The 13,208-nt window shown below is 54.2% G+C and overlaps 1 protein-coding gene across 1 annotated transcript; it reads left to right on the forward strand.

Moving 5' to 3' along the window:
- Positions 1–4,503: 4,503 nt before the first annotated feature.
- SOX7 (SRY-box transcription factor 7) lies at positions 4,504–10,935 on the forward strand. Its single transcript, XM_079140497.1, has 2 exons — positions 4,504–4,941; positions 8,316–10,935. Exons 1-2 carry the CDS (start codon positions 4,704–4,706, stop codon positions 9,236–9,238), a joined length of 1,161 nt encoding a protein of 386 aa, XP_078996623.1. The 5' UTR covers positions 4,504–4,703; the 3' UTR covers positions 9,239–10,935.
- Positions 10,936–13,208: the final 2,273 nt, after the last annotated feature.

Consider the following 13,208-nt stretch of genomic DNA (forward strand, 5'->3'; position numbering starts at 1 on the left):
AACTCTCCTGCCCCTCCGTGCTCCAGAGAAGCAAACGCTGAGCTGATAGCACAGGATCTCTGTTGGCGTGTCTGCCCTGCAGAGGCCAAGTCCTTCACCTCACAAGGCCTCCGCGAGGCTCTGGGCCTGGGAGTTAACCGTTTAATGACTTGGAAGGATTTGTGCACTAGTAGTGGCAGGTCATGGGTTCTGGCTCCCAGTCAGGCTTCCTCCCACCAAGGAGTCTCCAGGCACCCCCTGGGAGGCAGGATGTGTCAGACACGACAGGAGAACTGGCAGGCCTGTGCTACAGGGACACAGATGTCTGATTTGGGGAACCCCAAGAAAACTTGGGTTTCTCTACTTAGTATTTTGCTACTATGAATCAACTCTTACCAAAGGATGCTGATGTTATAAGGAATCCACACTGCCATGTGCGGGAGCAGTCTAGTACGCAAGCGCACTTCCTTTCCGCTTTCCCCCTAGGTCCATGTTGAAGAGCTGTGGACCCCAAAAGCCTCAGGAGCTCTGTCCAGTTCTGCCTGCTTCACCGGCTCAGTGAGGCCTGCAGGTGCACTCAAGTCCCTGCCCTTCGTTTTCACCCGGGAAAGTTACTCTAAATTAGGAGCTTTGCTGGATTCTCCTAAATGACTTTAGAGATGTCTGTGGGTTAACATAAGGAACTCCAAGTGCAGTGACTTGTAAGGAAATGAGGGCTGCTGAGTCTAGACTAGCCACAAGGGGCAGGGATCACTAAGGGGATGAGAGAGAGGCCAGGTGCCCCATCCTCCAGCTGCACCTACCTGTGGCCTCTGACTTCATTATGAGGATGGGAAAGGGCTGCTGGAACTCCTAGAGGCCAGATTGGAGGGGGCAAAGGGCAAGAGGAATGGCAGTGGCTGGTGAGTAGCCCTTCCCTTCCCCTGGGCACACAGGAACCAGTTGCAAAGTCTGGAGGTTGACATACCAGTCGGGGTCTCTGCTTGGCCCCCTTCACAGATGGTTGTTTGGAGGCAGGAACTTGCTTTGAAAAGACTCAATCAGCACAGACAAACCAGTGTGAACAGAGATGGTGACGAGCATGATTTCCACCTCCAGCCTGGGTGGAGAGACAAGAAACAACTCCCTCCAGCCCGTGTGGGTGCTGCTGCAGTCCTCCAAAGCAGACACTGGCCCCACCCTGAGGGCAGTCCCTTGGCCTGGCCAGTGATGCCACAGCCTCATCAGGGCCACACTGGATGCAAGCTGAGTGCGCTAAGTCCATAGCCGTTCTGAGCAGAGGGGAGGGTCATCTGGGCAGTCTGCGGAATGTACCAGATTCCCCCCTTTTTCCCTCTCCCTTTCCTCTTGCTGGAGCCACTGAAATACCTGTTTGGAACAGAATAAGGGAAGCTCCTGGGGGGTAAGCTTTGAAGGTCTGACCCTTTTAACTTTCAAATTCACCCATTCATGATTTTTACATTTCACAGTTTATTAAGCATGTGAGGAGTTTTCACAGATGGCTTATCAGTGACCCTGTATTATACCCATTTTAGTGGCAAACCAAGTGAGGCTGAATTCAGGTAAATGAATTATCACACTGCAAGTTGCAACAAACTTGGACTTGGGGGTTTCTGATTTCAGGTCCTGCATTCCTATAAACCAGAGTTCAGAGAACTACAGAGCTAAAAATAAACAAAGCAGGGGTGGGGGAGGAAGGAGGGAGACAGGAGGAAGAAAAAGGAGGGAGGGAGGGAGGGAGGGAGAGTGAATAAGAAGGAAGGGGGAGGGGGAGGGAAGGATGAGAAAAAGGGAAAGAAAAGAAAGCCATTGAAGAGATAAGCGCCGATCACGCTAATTTCCGCGCAGGTGAGTAGGAGTCTACCTACAGGTCAGCTGCATGATGCCCCAGCGTGGTACGCTGGCCCAGTGTGTCTCGAAGCTATCCGATCCCCCGCAGGACCCGGCGCTGCAGCCCCTGAGCCTCGATTCTTCTGCGTTCAGTTGCCCAGGATTCGTTCTTGAAGGTTCACCACACTAACCTCAACTGCTTAGCGGTGGTCTGTCCTGGGCCGGCGCGGGCGATAACAGGCCTCGGGTTGACTCAGGGCGCGAGTTCAGGTGCTCTAACTCAGCCCTCGGAGCCCCCGCTTTCCGCGGAACTCTGTAAAGACTGATGCAGTGATTGCAGAGGCGGCGGGGTTCTCGCGGCCCTGAGTCCCTTGGCGCTGTCCGCAGCAGGGCGCGCTTGGACACAGTTGCCCAGGGGAATAAATGCACTGATGCAAAAATAAAGGAATGGAGCGATCGAACCAGCAGGGTTTGGGCGTGCAGGCAGCTCTCAGGTTCCGGGCCGCGCCCGCGCGACGGAGGGAGCGGCTAAGGCTCAGCTCCTGGACAGCCCCGGCTTGCAAGCGCTCTCCAGAGCAGTGCAAAACCGTGAACAAGGAAACAACATTCACAGCACAGATTGTGTTTTTTGATTGTGTGCGTGCGTGTGTTTTCTTCTGCTCTCTCCCCGTTGTTTTCTCTGTATTCACCATCGATCTCTGGAGTCCAACTTGAGTATTCTGCGCTCCCTGGGCGAGTGTCTCCCAAACCTGGCGTCTGGGCGAGACCCCTGGGCATGCGCACTCGGCTCAGGGGCTACCCAGGAAGGGCGGCAGGGACCTGGGCCTGAGTGAGGATTCTGGTAGATGGAAGGACAGCGCTGTTCCCAAGAGTTCTCTGCCTTTGCGGGACAGCATCCTAGCGTGGCAGTAGAGTCAGAGGGGTCGGGACCAAGGTGCTCCCTTGTGGCTCCCATTCTCAGGTGGGACCCTCTGTTCCCACTGCTCAAAGAACTAACCTCCCTGGCAGGCGCAGCCCCCTATCCAGACCAGAAGCATTCTGGCCTAAGGTGGTTTCCTTGGAAGAATTTGCAGCCTGCAAATTCACTGCAAAGAATTGCACTGACAATGGCCTGGGCTTCCTGGGGTAGGGCAATTGGTTAGATGGCAGATACACCCGCCAACGCACTTCTGGGAGTCAGGTTTTAGGATGCTTTTCGGGTTGGGGACAGCCCCTTCCAGGTCAGTGAGACACTGTCGCGCCGGGCCGCAAGTCCTTGCCTAGTCCTTACCCAGGCCTTGGAGAGCAGCGGGTTGGGCATGCGGGCTTACCGCGCTGCCGCCGGATCCTGGTCCAGGGTAGGGGCAGCCCCAGCAATCTTTTTATTCCGAAAATGCGTGCCCGGATGAGAATTATATGGTGCTCTAGAGGTTAAAATTAGGACGGAAAAACGGAGAATTTACACTTCTCCATCTCCTTGAACAGTCTCAATTCAAAGACCCGGTTCATGTTGCCTGGGAGGCCTCTGTGAACTCTGTCACTGTGCGCTGGGACTAAGGACTTCAGGACATCCCTGCTCATGCAGAGTGTGAGCTTCCTCTGTATTTATCTCGCAGAATCCTTACCATTGGTCCCGTGAGGTCAGTCTTACCATCCCCATTTCAGGATTAGGAAAGGGGGCCAGGAGATGCCTCCGTCGGAGTCACGCAGTCAGTAACCCACACACTAAGGCTGGTTCTGACTCCAGACTTCACGACCCTCCCACGATAATGCTGCCTCCTTCCAGGGTCACCTCTGCAGATTCAGCACAGGGGTGGCGCTCCGTAAATATTTGTGGATTGAATTCCAGGATCTAGTCCGCCTGCCCTGGTTTTTTTTATACAGTAAGGTGTGACTAAGCCATGTTTGCTCACTCATTCATTCCCTTATTTGGCAGTTATTGAACGCCTACTGTGTGCACTGCTGGTGTGGGAACGGCCCTATCAAACCCAGCAGCATGGCATGGGAGTAGTGGTCCTTGCCAGGGAGAGACCACTAGGGGCTTCCAACCTGCAACCCCTTCTACCATGAGATGAGGAGACGTGCGGAACCCGGGAAGCTCACGGGTTACACTGAAGCCGTAGGAGATGCATCTTGCCTGAGTCAGAAAAAATACAAAAAACGGAATTCCGCGAAGGAAGAAGCGAGGGAGCTGGAGACTCGCACCCCGAGGCGGGGTTGGGGTTGAGGTGGGGCACAAGAAGGAAAAAAATCAGACGGCAGGGAACCGAGGCGACAGACATGACCTCCCGAGAGCTAGCGGGCACCCGCAGCGTGGTGAGGCCGGGAGCAGCCCCCAGCCCAGCCCAGGCCAGCGTCTGGGGAGAGGTGGCCAAAACCCGGTCATTTCAGAAAAGCTTAAGAACGGCTCACTGGCCGATCTGTGGGGCTGCATGGCCAGCGTCTCCCGCGGCCGCCTGGAAGATCCAGTGACAGCTTTTGGGGTTCGGTTTTCGTTGCGGGAGGAGCTGGTGGAGTCTGGCCCTCTGAGGCCGCGGTCCGTCGGGGTGGGGGGCTGGACCTGACTCCCTCTAGAGCCCAGGCACCTGCGGCCGAGAGCAGGCGGGGCGCGGATCCCCGGACGGGCGGGAGGCCGCGGGGCGGGCCGGGGGCGGGCGCGGGAGAGGTCCTCCCTCCACCACACCCCGCCGGCAGGTCGGAGCCGGGACGCGGCGGCCGGGGACGCAGGGAGGGGGCCGCGCCAAGACCGAGGGAGGGGCCGCGCCGCCTTGGAGAGTCATTGGAGGACCCGGCGGCCCAAGCTGATAAATAAGGGGCCGCGCGGAGGCAGCGGGCCAAGTTGGACGCCCCGGCCCGAGCGAGGGCCAGGTCAGCGCCGGTCCCGCAAGGAGAAGTCAGGCAACCCCCGTGCGGCCATGGCCTCTCTGCTGGGAGCCTACCCGTGGCCCGAGGGGCTCGAGTGTCCCGCCCTGGAAGCTGAGCTGTCTGATGGGCTGTCGCCGCCGGCAGCCCCCCGCCCCCCAGGGGACAAGGGCTCGGAGAGCCGTATCCGGCGGCCCATGAACGCCTTCATGGTGTGGGCCAAGGACGAAAGGAAGCGGCTGGCGGTGCAGAACCCGGACCTGCACAACGCCGAGCTCAGCAAGATGCTGGGTGAGTGATCGTGCGGCCCCACGCGGGCTGGGCGCACCCGGAGGTCAGCGGGCCAGGGGCGCGGGCAACGGCAGGCCTGAGTCTGGCCGGTGCGGGCGCGCGGGGCGTGCGTACCACCGACGCGTGGGGACTCAGGCGCTAGCTGTGCCGGCGAGGTTGGGCGTCTGTGCAGCCCGGGTGTGCGTAGTGCCGGGAATCGGAGCCTGGACATCTTGGCCCGCGAGGTCCAAAGTGAAACCGCGCGACCAGCCCAGGTTTCCGAGGAAGCCCATCCTTGGGACTGGAGTCGAGATCGGGGCCCCAATAGGAGGCAGCGACACGGTAGTGGCCAAGCCCGGGCAGTCTAACGACAGGGACCCGCGCGCACAGACACTGCCAGAACGGAAACGTCGAGGTTGGGTGGAACCGGCATTTACTGGGAAGACCGAAGCGGGAAAACCCATCTTTCCCTGCACTGTAGGATTGGGACAATCAAAGGGAGATTGTCACGGATAAAGCTAAGCAGGGACGAATCCCTGCTTTAACTTAATTATTAAACTAACAGCAGGGAAAAACGGTCTACCTAAATAGACGTGGTTGGTGACGCTTCTGTCGCAGGAGTGTAGGTAACTTGAAACAGATGCTTAGGGCGGCTAGTGAGGGTCTGTTCTGGAGCCCACCGTTTCTGCTTGCGGTGCTGCCATGGCAGGGGCTGGGGCCTGGAGTCCAGGTCTGAGGAACACAGAATGAGTATAGGAGGACATGAAGATATTGGGACCGAGTGAGGATATGGGGACAGAACTGTGTTCGTGTTGGGATTTATTTTCTCTTATATGCCTAAAGATGAACACTTCCCAACCCCACCTTACTCTTGACCTCTTTGCCCTTCGTCTTGGTTTTTATTCCTTTTAACCAATGAAAATCTTTCAAAGCACATTGTGCTTGCAGTGGGGTCAGGCCCTGTGAGAAGGGACATGAGTGGTCACCCGACCCCACCCGCCTGGAACGTAGCCCTTCCTTTTTCCGTAGGAACGCCGGGCTCCTTCCTTTGGCAGAACCGTGGAGCAAGAACTGACCCCTGCTTTATGCTGGCCAAAGTTGCAGGCCAGCAAGATGGGTCCCATGCTCCTGCAGCTGGTGGAGCGCTGGGTTCCAGGAGGCCCTGGCCCACGGCCTGGCACTAAGGCTAGATGTGTGGTATTGTGTCGGTGGGGCGGGTGCTTCCTGTGCACTTTTCTCTGTATAGATAGTAAAATGTATATTTTGTACTGTTAGCATAAATGAGAAATATACTAATATATATGATAATTTTTCTTTGACCTAAAACTTTATATTTTCTTCATATTTTAAAATATTTTTAAATAAATGAAAGCATTTTTTTTTTTTTTCTCCTGTGGGTCCTATTGACCAATTACAACAGAAAGCCCCTAGTTGTGACCAGGTGCAGGCAGACGGGAGGAGAGAAAAGGCTGGGGAGACCTGCCCTACAGATTGAGACCGCCTGCTCCCCAGAAGGGGCAAGCAAAGGGGTGCAAGAGGTGAAGTCCTCCTGTGAGCTGGTCCCTGTCTGGGACTGGCACCTAGGCTTCCAAAGGTTACAGTTCATTTTGCAGGAAAGACACTAATTCACTCCTGCTTAGCTTCCTGCCTGTGTAACTGGGCGAGGGAAATCCGCACAGTGTTGCTTTTTAAAATAGGGTCTTTGTGCACTTGTTAACCAGGGGCAGCAGGATGAGCTCCTTCCACACTATGGTCTTCCTCAGCCCTTCCTTTTCTGACCTGAACATGAGTTCCAACATTTTCCAATCTAGGCCTTCCAAACTTTTAAAAACATCACCTAGTAGCACTAGTATTTTTAGTGTGTTATGACAATTAGATATCTGTAGCATTTAAAAACAAACCTGTATTTTATTAATACTACAACATTCAAGTACATTTAGAAACTAGAGTTGCATTTTATATTCAGATCATGGGGTCTGGATTGTGTGTGGATCATGGACCTCTTGCAAGAGCTTTGTGGCCTTAGCTGCAGGCTGGAAACCAATGTCTAGATCTGAATCTAGACTTCATAACACTCTTCAGGTCACCTTTTTAAGTGACAGCTAATTACAGTAATTAACAACTCCCTGTAACAGTTATAAACTTTCACCCAAGGGGTAGAACATCTTTAATAATTGCCCATCTTGAACCCTCAGCCTAAAATCTTTGAGGGCCTGGCCCAGGGAGCAGCCAACCTGGGCACTGGTGATTACCATTCACATGACCCTGTACTTGGCCCTGTGCTGACTATGCCAGGTGAAAGACGAGGTCTTTTTCCTTACAGGGCTTAGTCAGAACCTTGACCTCTCAGCTAGTGGGTCTCAGACTTCAGAATATATTAGAGTTGTGGGGGAACATGTTAAAGTTGTAGAATTCTGAACCAGCCCTGAGAGAATTGGATCCAAGGGGTCTAGAAGAGACCCTCAGAAAAGGCTGGAGCCAGAGGGGTGTACAGTGTACATTGAGAAATGGAGAAGAGACACAAAGTGATTTGCAAAACAACAGGCAAGGAACAACAGATAGAAAACAAGTTCAGGCAGCTTTTAAGCGTGAGTGGGTTACAGGAGGGGGATGTTTCTTAAAGAGAGAACTCTGTGTTGGGTAGTGCCGAGTGTTTGGGTACCACAGTTTTGAGTTGGGTACACATAGTATTTTTATCATCAGGAGAGACTCAGGGGAGTCAAGGTTGGCTGAGAGTCTAGCTTTCATCTTGGTGGTGTTGCATGCAGATGTAGCGTTCTGGCCACACTCAGGTCTTCGTACAGCAGTGTCCTACTGACCTTCAGAGGTAAGGAACAGCCATGTGTTAACTTAGTGAGACCTGGATTTTCTTGCATCTGTGAAACCATTGGCTGAGCCTGGGTTCCCTCACATATGGGCTGAGAAATTTATGCCATAAGTCACTTTCTAAGAGACTGGGAATTTTCATCAAAATGCACAAAAGATTAGAATTGACTCTCAAGGAGTAACAGGAGCCCCAATACATGTCACAGTGGTCGTTAGATTTTTTTCCTGCCGTGACATGGTCCGGAGGGCCTTTCCCTTTCCCTGTGATCCCACACTTTCCAGTCGTCAGGTTTGGTCTTGTGTGAGAGGTGATGGTCTTTGCGAGCACCCGCGTGAAGTGGCTTTGCAGGACACAAGCAGGAGGGCTTAGTTCGGCTTTACCAGGCGGACGCGGACGCGGATGCGTGTGGGATCGGGCTAGGGAGAGGCAGAGAGGCCGAGAGAAGGCGGCCAAGTGAGCGACGGAGGTCGCGTGCATGTGCGATGAGGAGGCGCGAGTGTGGGCAGGTGCATCCGCAGCGCCAGCAGCGCAGATGCTGAGCGTGGCCTTCTCTGGCTTGTGTGAGCAGGAAAGTCGTGGAAGGCACTGACGCTGTCGCAGAAGAGGCCCTACGTGGACGAGGCGGAGCGGCTGCGACTGCAGCACATGCAGGACTACCCCAACTACAAGTACCGGCCCCGCAGGAAGAAGCAGGCCAAGCGCCTCTGCAAGCGCGTGGACCCCGGCTTCCTCCTGAGCTCGCTCTCGCGAGACCAGAACGCCCTGCCGGAGAAGAGCAGCGGCAGCCGCGGGCCGCTGGGGGAGAAGGAGGGCAGGGGTGAGTACTCCCCCGGCGCTGCCCTGCCCGGCCTCCGGGGCTGCTACCACGAGGGCCCGGCTGCTGGCGGCGGCGCCCCCGCCAGCGTGGACACGTATCCGTACGGGCTGCCCACGCCCCCAGAGATGTCTCCCCTGGACGTGCTGGAGCCGGAGCAGACCTTCTTCTCCTCCCCCTGCCAGGAGGAGCACGCCCACCCCCACCGCCTGCCCCACCTGCCAGGGCCCCCTTACTCCCCCGAGGTGGCACCCAGTCCCCTCCACTGCAGCCACCCCCTGGGGCCTCTGGCCCTCGGCCAGTCTTCCGGGGTCTCTATGATGTCCACTGTCCCTGGCTGCCCCCCATCTCCTGCCTACTACTCTCCTGCCACCTACCACCCTCTCCACTCCAACCTCCAGGCCCACCTGGGCCAACTCTCCCCTCCTCCCGAGCACCCTGGCTTCGATGCTCTGGATCAGCTGAGCCAGGTGGAACTTCTGGGGGACATGGATCGCAATGAGTTCGACCAGTATTTGAACACTCCTGGTCACCTGGACTCTGCTGCTGGGGCTGGGGCCCTCAGTGGCCATGCTCCACTCTCCCAGGTGACCCCATCGGGCCCCACAGAGACCAGCCTCATCTCCGTCCTGGCTGATGCAACGGCCACTTACTACAACAGCTACAGCGTGTCCTAGAGTCAGAGGCAGGAGCCTGGCCCAGCCCTGGCCACCTGTGTGCTTCCTGTGCACCAAGTGGAGCAGAGACCACACAGTGCCACTGGCTTTCCTCTTGGACCCTCAGCTGCCAGGAGGTCGGAACTGCTGGCCCCAGCGGCTTTCTCCCAAGCCAGGACAGGCTCTGCTGGTTCAGTGACCCTTCTGTTCCTTCAAATGAGCTTCATTGGCTACATTCCAGGAGCGCGGGCCTCCAGTTGCCGAGACTCCCTTTCAGTAGGATTTCCCTGCCCTCTCTTCCTATCCCCATCATTACAACCAACGGTGGGAATCCAGGCAGCGCTCGACCCTCTGTTTTTGACACAGCATGCCTGGTCTCTAGGTGCTCCAGATGAGGGTGAGAAGAGCCTGGCTCCGTCTCAGTTCTGCTGCACAGTGAAACGCAGCCTGCCTCTCTTGCCTCTCTTCTGCCCCTGGAAAGTGAGGATGGCCTCATTACAAGTCCCCCGCTCCACAGTGTTCTGAGTATTTTCTCGAGGCTTATGGAAGGAAAGCAGGGAAGCTTCTCCTCCACGAGCCCGTTCATGTGCAGCCTGGGAGCGTTGAGCGTGCCCAGCCCGAGGACACAGGCTCTCTGCTTCCCGTGCTCCTTTTCTCAGTCACCCTAGGACTCCCAACGGGCCTTCCAATTTGAGGAAGCCACTCATCCTGATTTGGGAAATTAACCAGTATGGTTAACTGCATCACTGAAAATGAGACTCAATTCAAACTTTTTTTTTTTATTTTTTAGATAAATTCTTTTTTATTACACACACTTCAAGACCAGGTACAGTGTGAGGGGGACTCGCCTGTGCACACCCTTAGACACAAACCTGCACAGCCTGACTCCAATGTTCTTAGCAAGGGCAGCTTGTCCCCACCGGCTGCTCTGAATGACCGAGAGCCAGGGACCTAAAAGAGTGTTGCAATAAACCATGGCGTCACCTTCCCCTCTGGGCGTGCACTTCCCACTCTCTGGGCTCCCTCTCTCCCCTTCCTGGCATTTCTTTCTCTCGCCCTGTTTCTTCCTCCACCCCTGAATTGGTTCCTAACTCAGAGAGCCCCTGAGTACAAGCCCAAGCGAGAGTCCTCAAGTCCTCTGTCAGTGAGGGACTGGTTTGCCTCACGTTCCAGACATGCACTTCCTCAGCTTGTCTTGGAGCAGCTTCCTTGCGGCACCTTCCTGAGGTTCACTTCCCAAACCAGAAATTCACTGTGACTGAAAATGTCTCTGAGCCCGGGCCCACCCAAACGTTCCCACCCTGCCCGACCTCCTTGAAGGAACATACCCAGCAGTCAGCTGACAGACACGTGCTCGTTTTTTGACAGCAGCGTATTGCCTGTATGAAGTGTGTTTTATATATTCTTCTATTACTTTCACCTTATATTTTGTATTGCTGACAGCTTTTCTTCCTTCCAAGACATCTTATTGTAAAATCACTTATAAGATTAATCTTTATATTGTGACTGTATATGCCATTTGGTAATAAATAGTAAATCATTGGTGATATGATTGACTGGAGCCCAGTTGAGAATGTGTATTGATAATCCTGTAAAATAGCACCACAGACATTAAGTTCAACTGTTCCATTTTTTGTAAGAACTACAGATGCTTGCAACAGTTGTGAATATTGGTTTGCTGAAAATATTTAATTTAAATAAACATTTTTGTACCGTGACCATTCTGTCATTTGAAATACAGTTTTGCAAAAAGAAAAAGGTTTAGATTGAGGCATGAATATTTTGCCAGTGCTACTTACATAACATTGGTCAAGAAGTTTTCTGCATCAAACTTTTATTTGGTTGGGATCTTGCCGGAGTGGTTTATTTTATTTCATGAATCCTACCAAAGGGAGAAATCCCAATTCACACACTGGTAACCATGGTGCTCTCAGTGACATTGACAGCAAGTACCAATCACAGCCCACAGGAAGAAGAGTTTTCTCCTTGCGAGGACCTTTCACACTTAGGGGCCACCTGATGATAGAAAGTGAGTCTTCTCCGATTATTTGCTTCCTTGCGACACCCACACCATTTTCCTCTTTGTGAAATAATCTTGAAAAGCACCCCCCTTGTCCTGTCCTCTGTTGATTGTGGAGGCCACATGGCCACACTCCCGGGGCTCTGGAGGCTCATGGCGCTCTGAGGAGAAGGCTGTCCACAGATGTGGCACCTGGTGAGGTTTAGGGCTACGATTCTGGCCAAAAAGTACCTGGAAACACTGATGATTACTCAGCGCCATGCAGGTCACCTCCGCCTGGCCTGTCTCCATGGCAAAGCAGTCGTAACTTGTTCGAGTCAAGGGTAGCCTCGTGCTTTCCCAGGCCCCCTGGGCCAAGGAGTGGGTCTTGGGAGGGCCCCAATGGGCCTCTGTTCATCCTTCAGTTTTGATCATGAGCTATAGTCATTACTTTAATAGCACTTTATAGGTGTGCAGAGCTTTACAGGAGGTTTTATGGGCATTTCTCATCCACAGCCCCAGGTGGGGCCCATCATCCACCCACCCGCGTGGCATAGCCAGGGACACCGAGGTCCAGGGTGGGAGCTGGCATGAGGCTCCCTCTGTTCCCCAGGTTTTCAGCATCTGTTCGACGTGTTAGTTGGCAGCGTTTGAACCAAACAGGCTTTATTTTAGCGTTTCACCATGGCATGGAATGATATGCCCTCCAGACCCCACCTATCTCAGCCCAGGGAAGGAACCAAGAGGAAATTCGGTGACAGACTGTCATGAAACTGAAGGTCTGTCCCTGCCACCGGCTGATGATGGCAGTGTGTAAGTTGATTGGCTGCCTGCAGTGCTTGCTTGGCACTGCCAAATGACACATTTCATTCCAGGACACACCATGGGGTGGGCATTTTCCCTGCCTCCCGAGAGGACAGGAGGTGGGCAGACAGCAGTGAGACAACTGTGCCTGAAAGCCAGGGGTCTCTGAGACTTTCAGCTGCCTCTGCTTAGTACCCCAGAAGGGTGTATCTCTGGGGACCAGAGCACTGTTTTGCTTTGGCTAATGAGATTTGATGGCGATGCACAGCAATGTTATTTTTCTGAAGTGCAGATGTCCCCACGTCAGTCCTTACTTTTCGATCCTTCAGCAACTGCTTGTTCCCCGCAGCACACAGTACGGAGGTGAACTCCCCGCAAGGGGCAGAGGCTGTACCACTGTTTTCATAAACTCTGCAAAAGGAAGGGGACTTTTTTGTTCTTTCTTTTAAGTCCTATGCAAGCTTCAGGCTGATAAACCCTGGTTCGGTCCCCATATGAGTGGCTTCCTATGGTTAACCCTTTTCTTTCTAGAAGTTTAGCATAGAGTCCCTCACTGCATCTCACCCCAAGGAAGCCTGTTGGCCTGTGAAGATGCCCCTCTTTCCTATGCTTTAGCATCTGCGCCAATGCCATTTCCTGACCTGGAGAACCTCATTACCATTCTGTCTGGTGACACCCCACCTACCGCCCAAGTGGGGCTCAGACATCTCCAACCCTGCCTGGCAGAGGACCTGGCCACTCTCCTCCCTGGGCTCCCACAGGACTTGGGTGCACCTTGGTGACTGCAGTGATTGTCTGGCATTGGGACCATCCAGCGTGTGCACCCTTCCAGCCAGGAGGACCCGAGCAGCTGCTCTACAAGTAAGTGGAGGAACCAATAAATGAGCACCCAAGGGTCCCGTGGGTGTTGGGTTCAGCTTGCTGGTAAAGCTGAACCTTTCTGGGCCCCTAATTTTCCTCCCATCTCTTTGGAAACCAAGACCCTAGCCTTTGTCAGTATCCTTCTCAGACTCTGTGGCAGGGTCTGCTGTGGCTGAAGGCTGTGCTCCCCGTTTCATCCCAGTGCAAAAGACTGGATGGAAGGGAAGAAGGAGGGGAGATGATATCTATCAGCCATCCGTCCTTCATCTGTCTGTCTTTCCATCCGTGCATCCATCCAGTCTATCTTCTTTCCTTCCCTTTCTCTTT

Source organism: Sciurus vulgaris (genome assembly GCF_902686455.1).
Source record: "Sciurus vulgaris genome assembly, chromosome: 5".
Classification (NCBI taxonomy): Eukaryota; Metazoa; Chordata; class Mammalia; order Rodentia; family Sciuridae; genus Sciurus; species Sciurus vulgaris.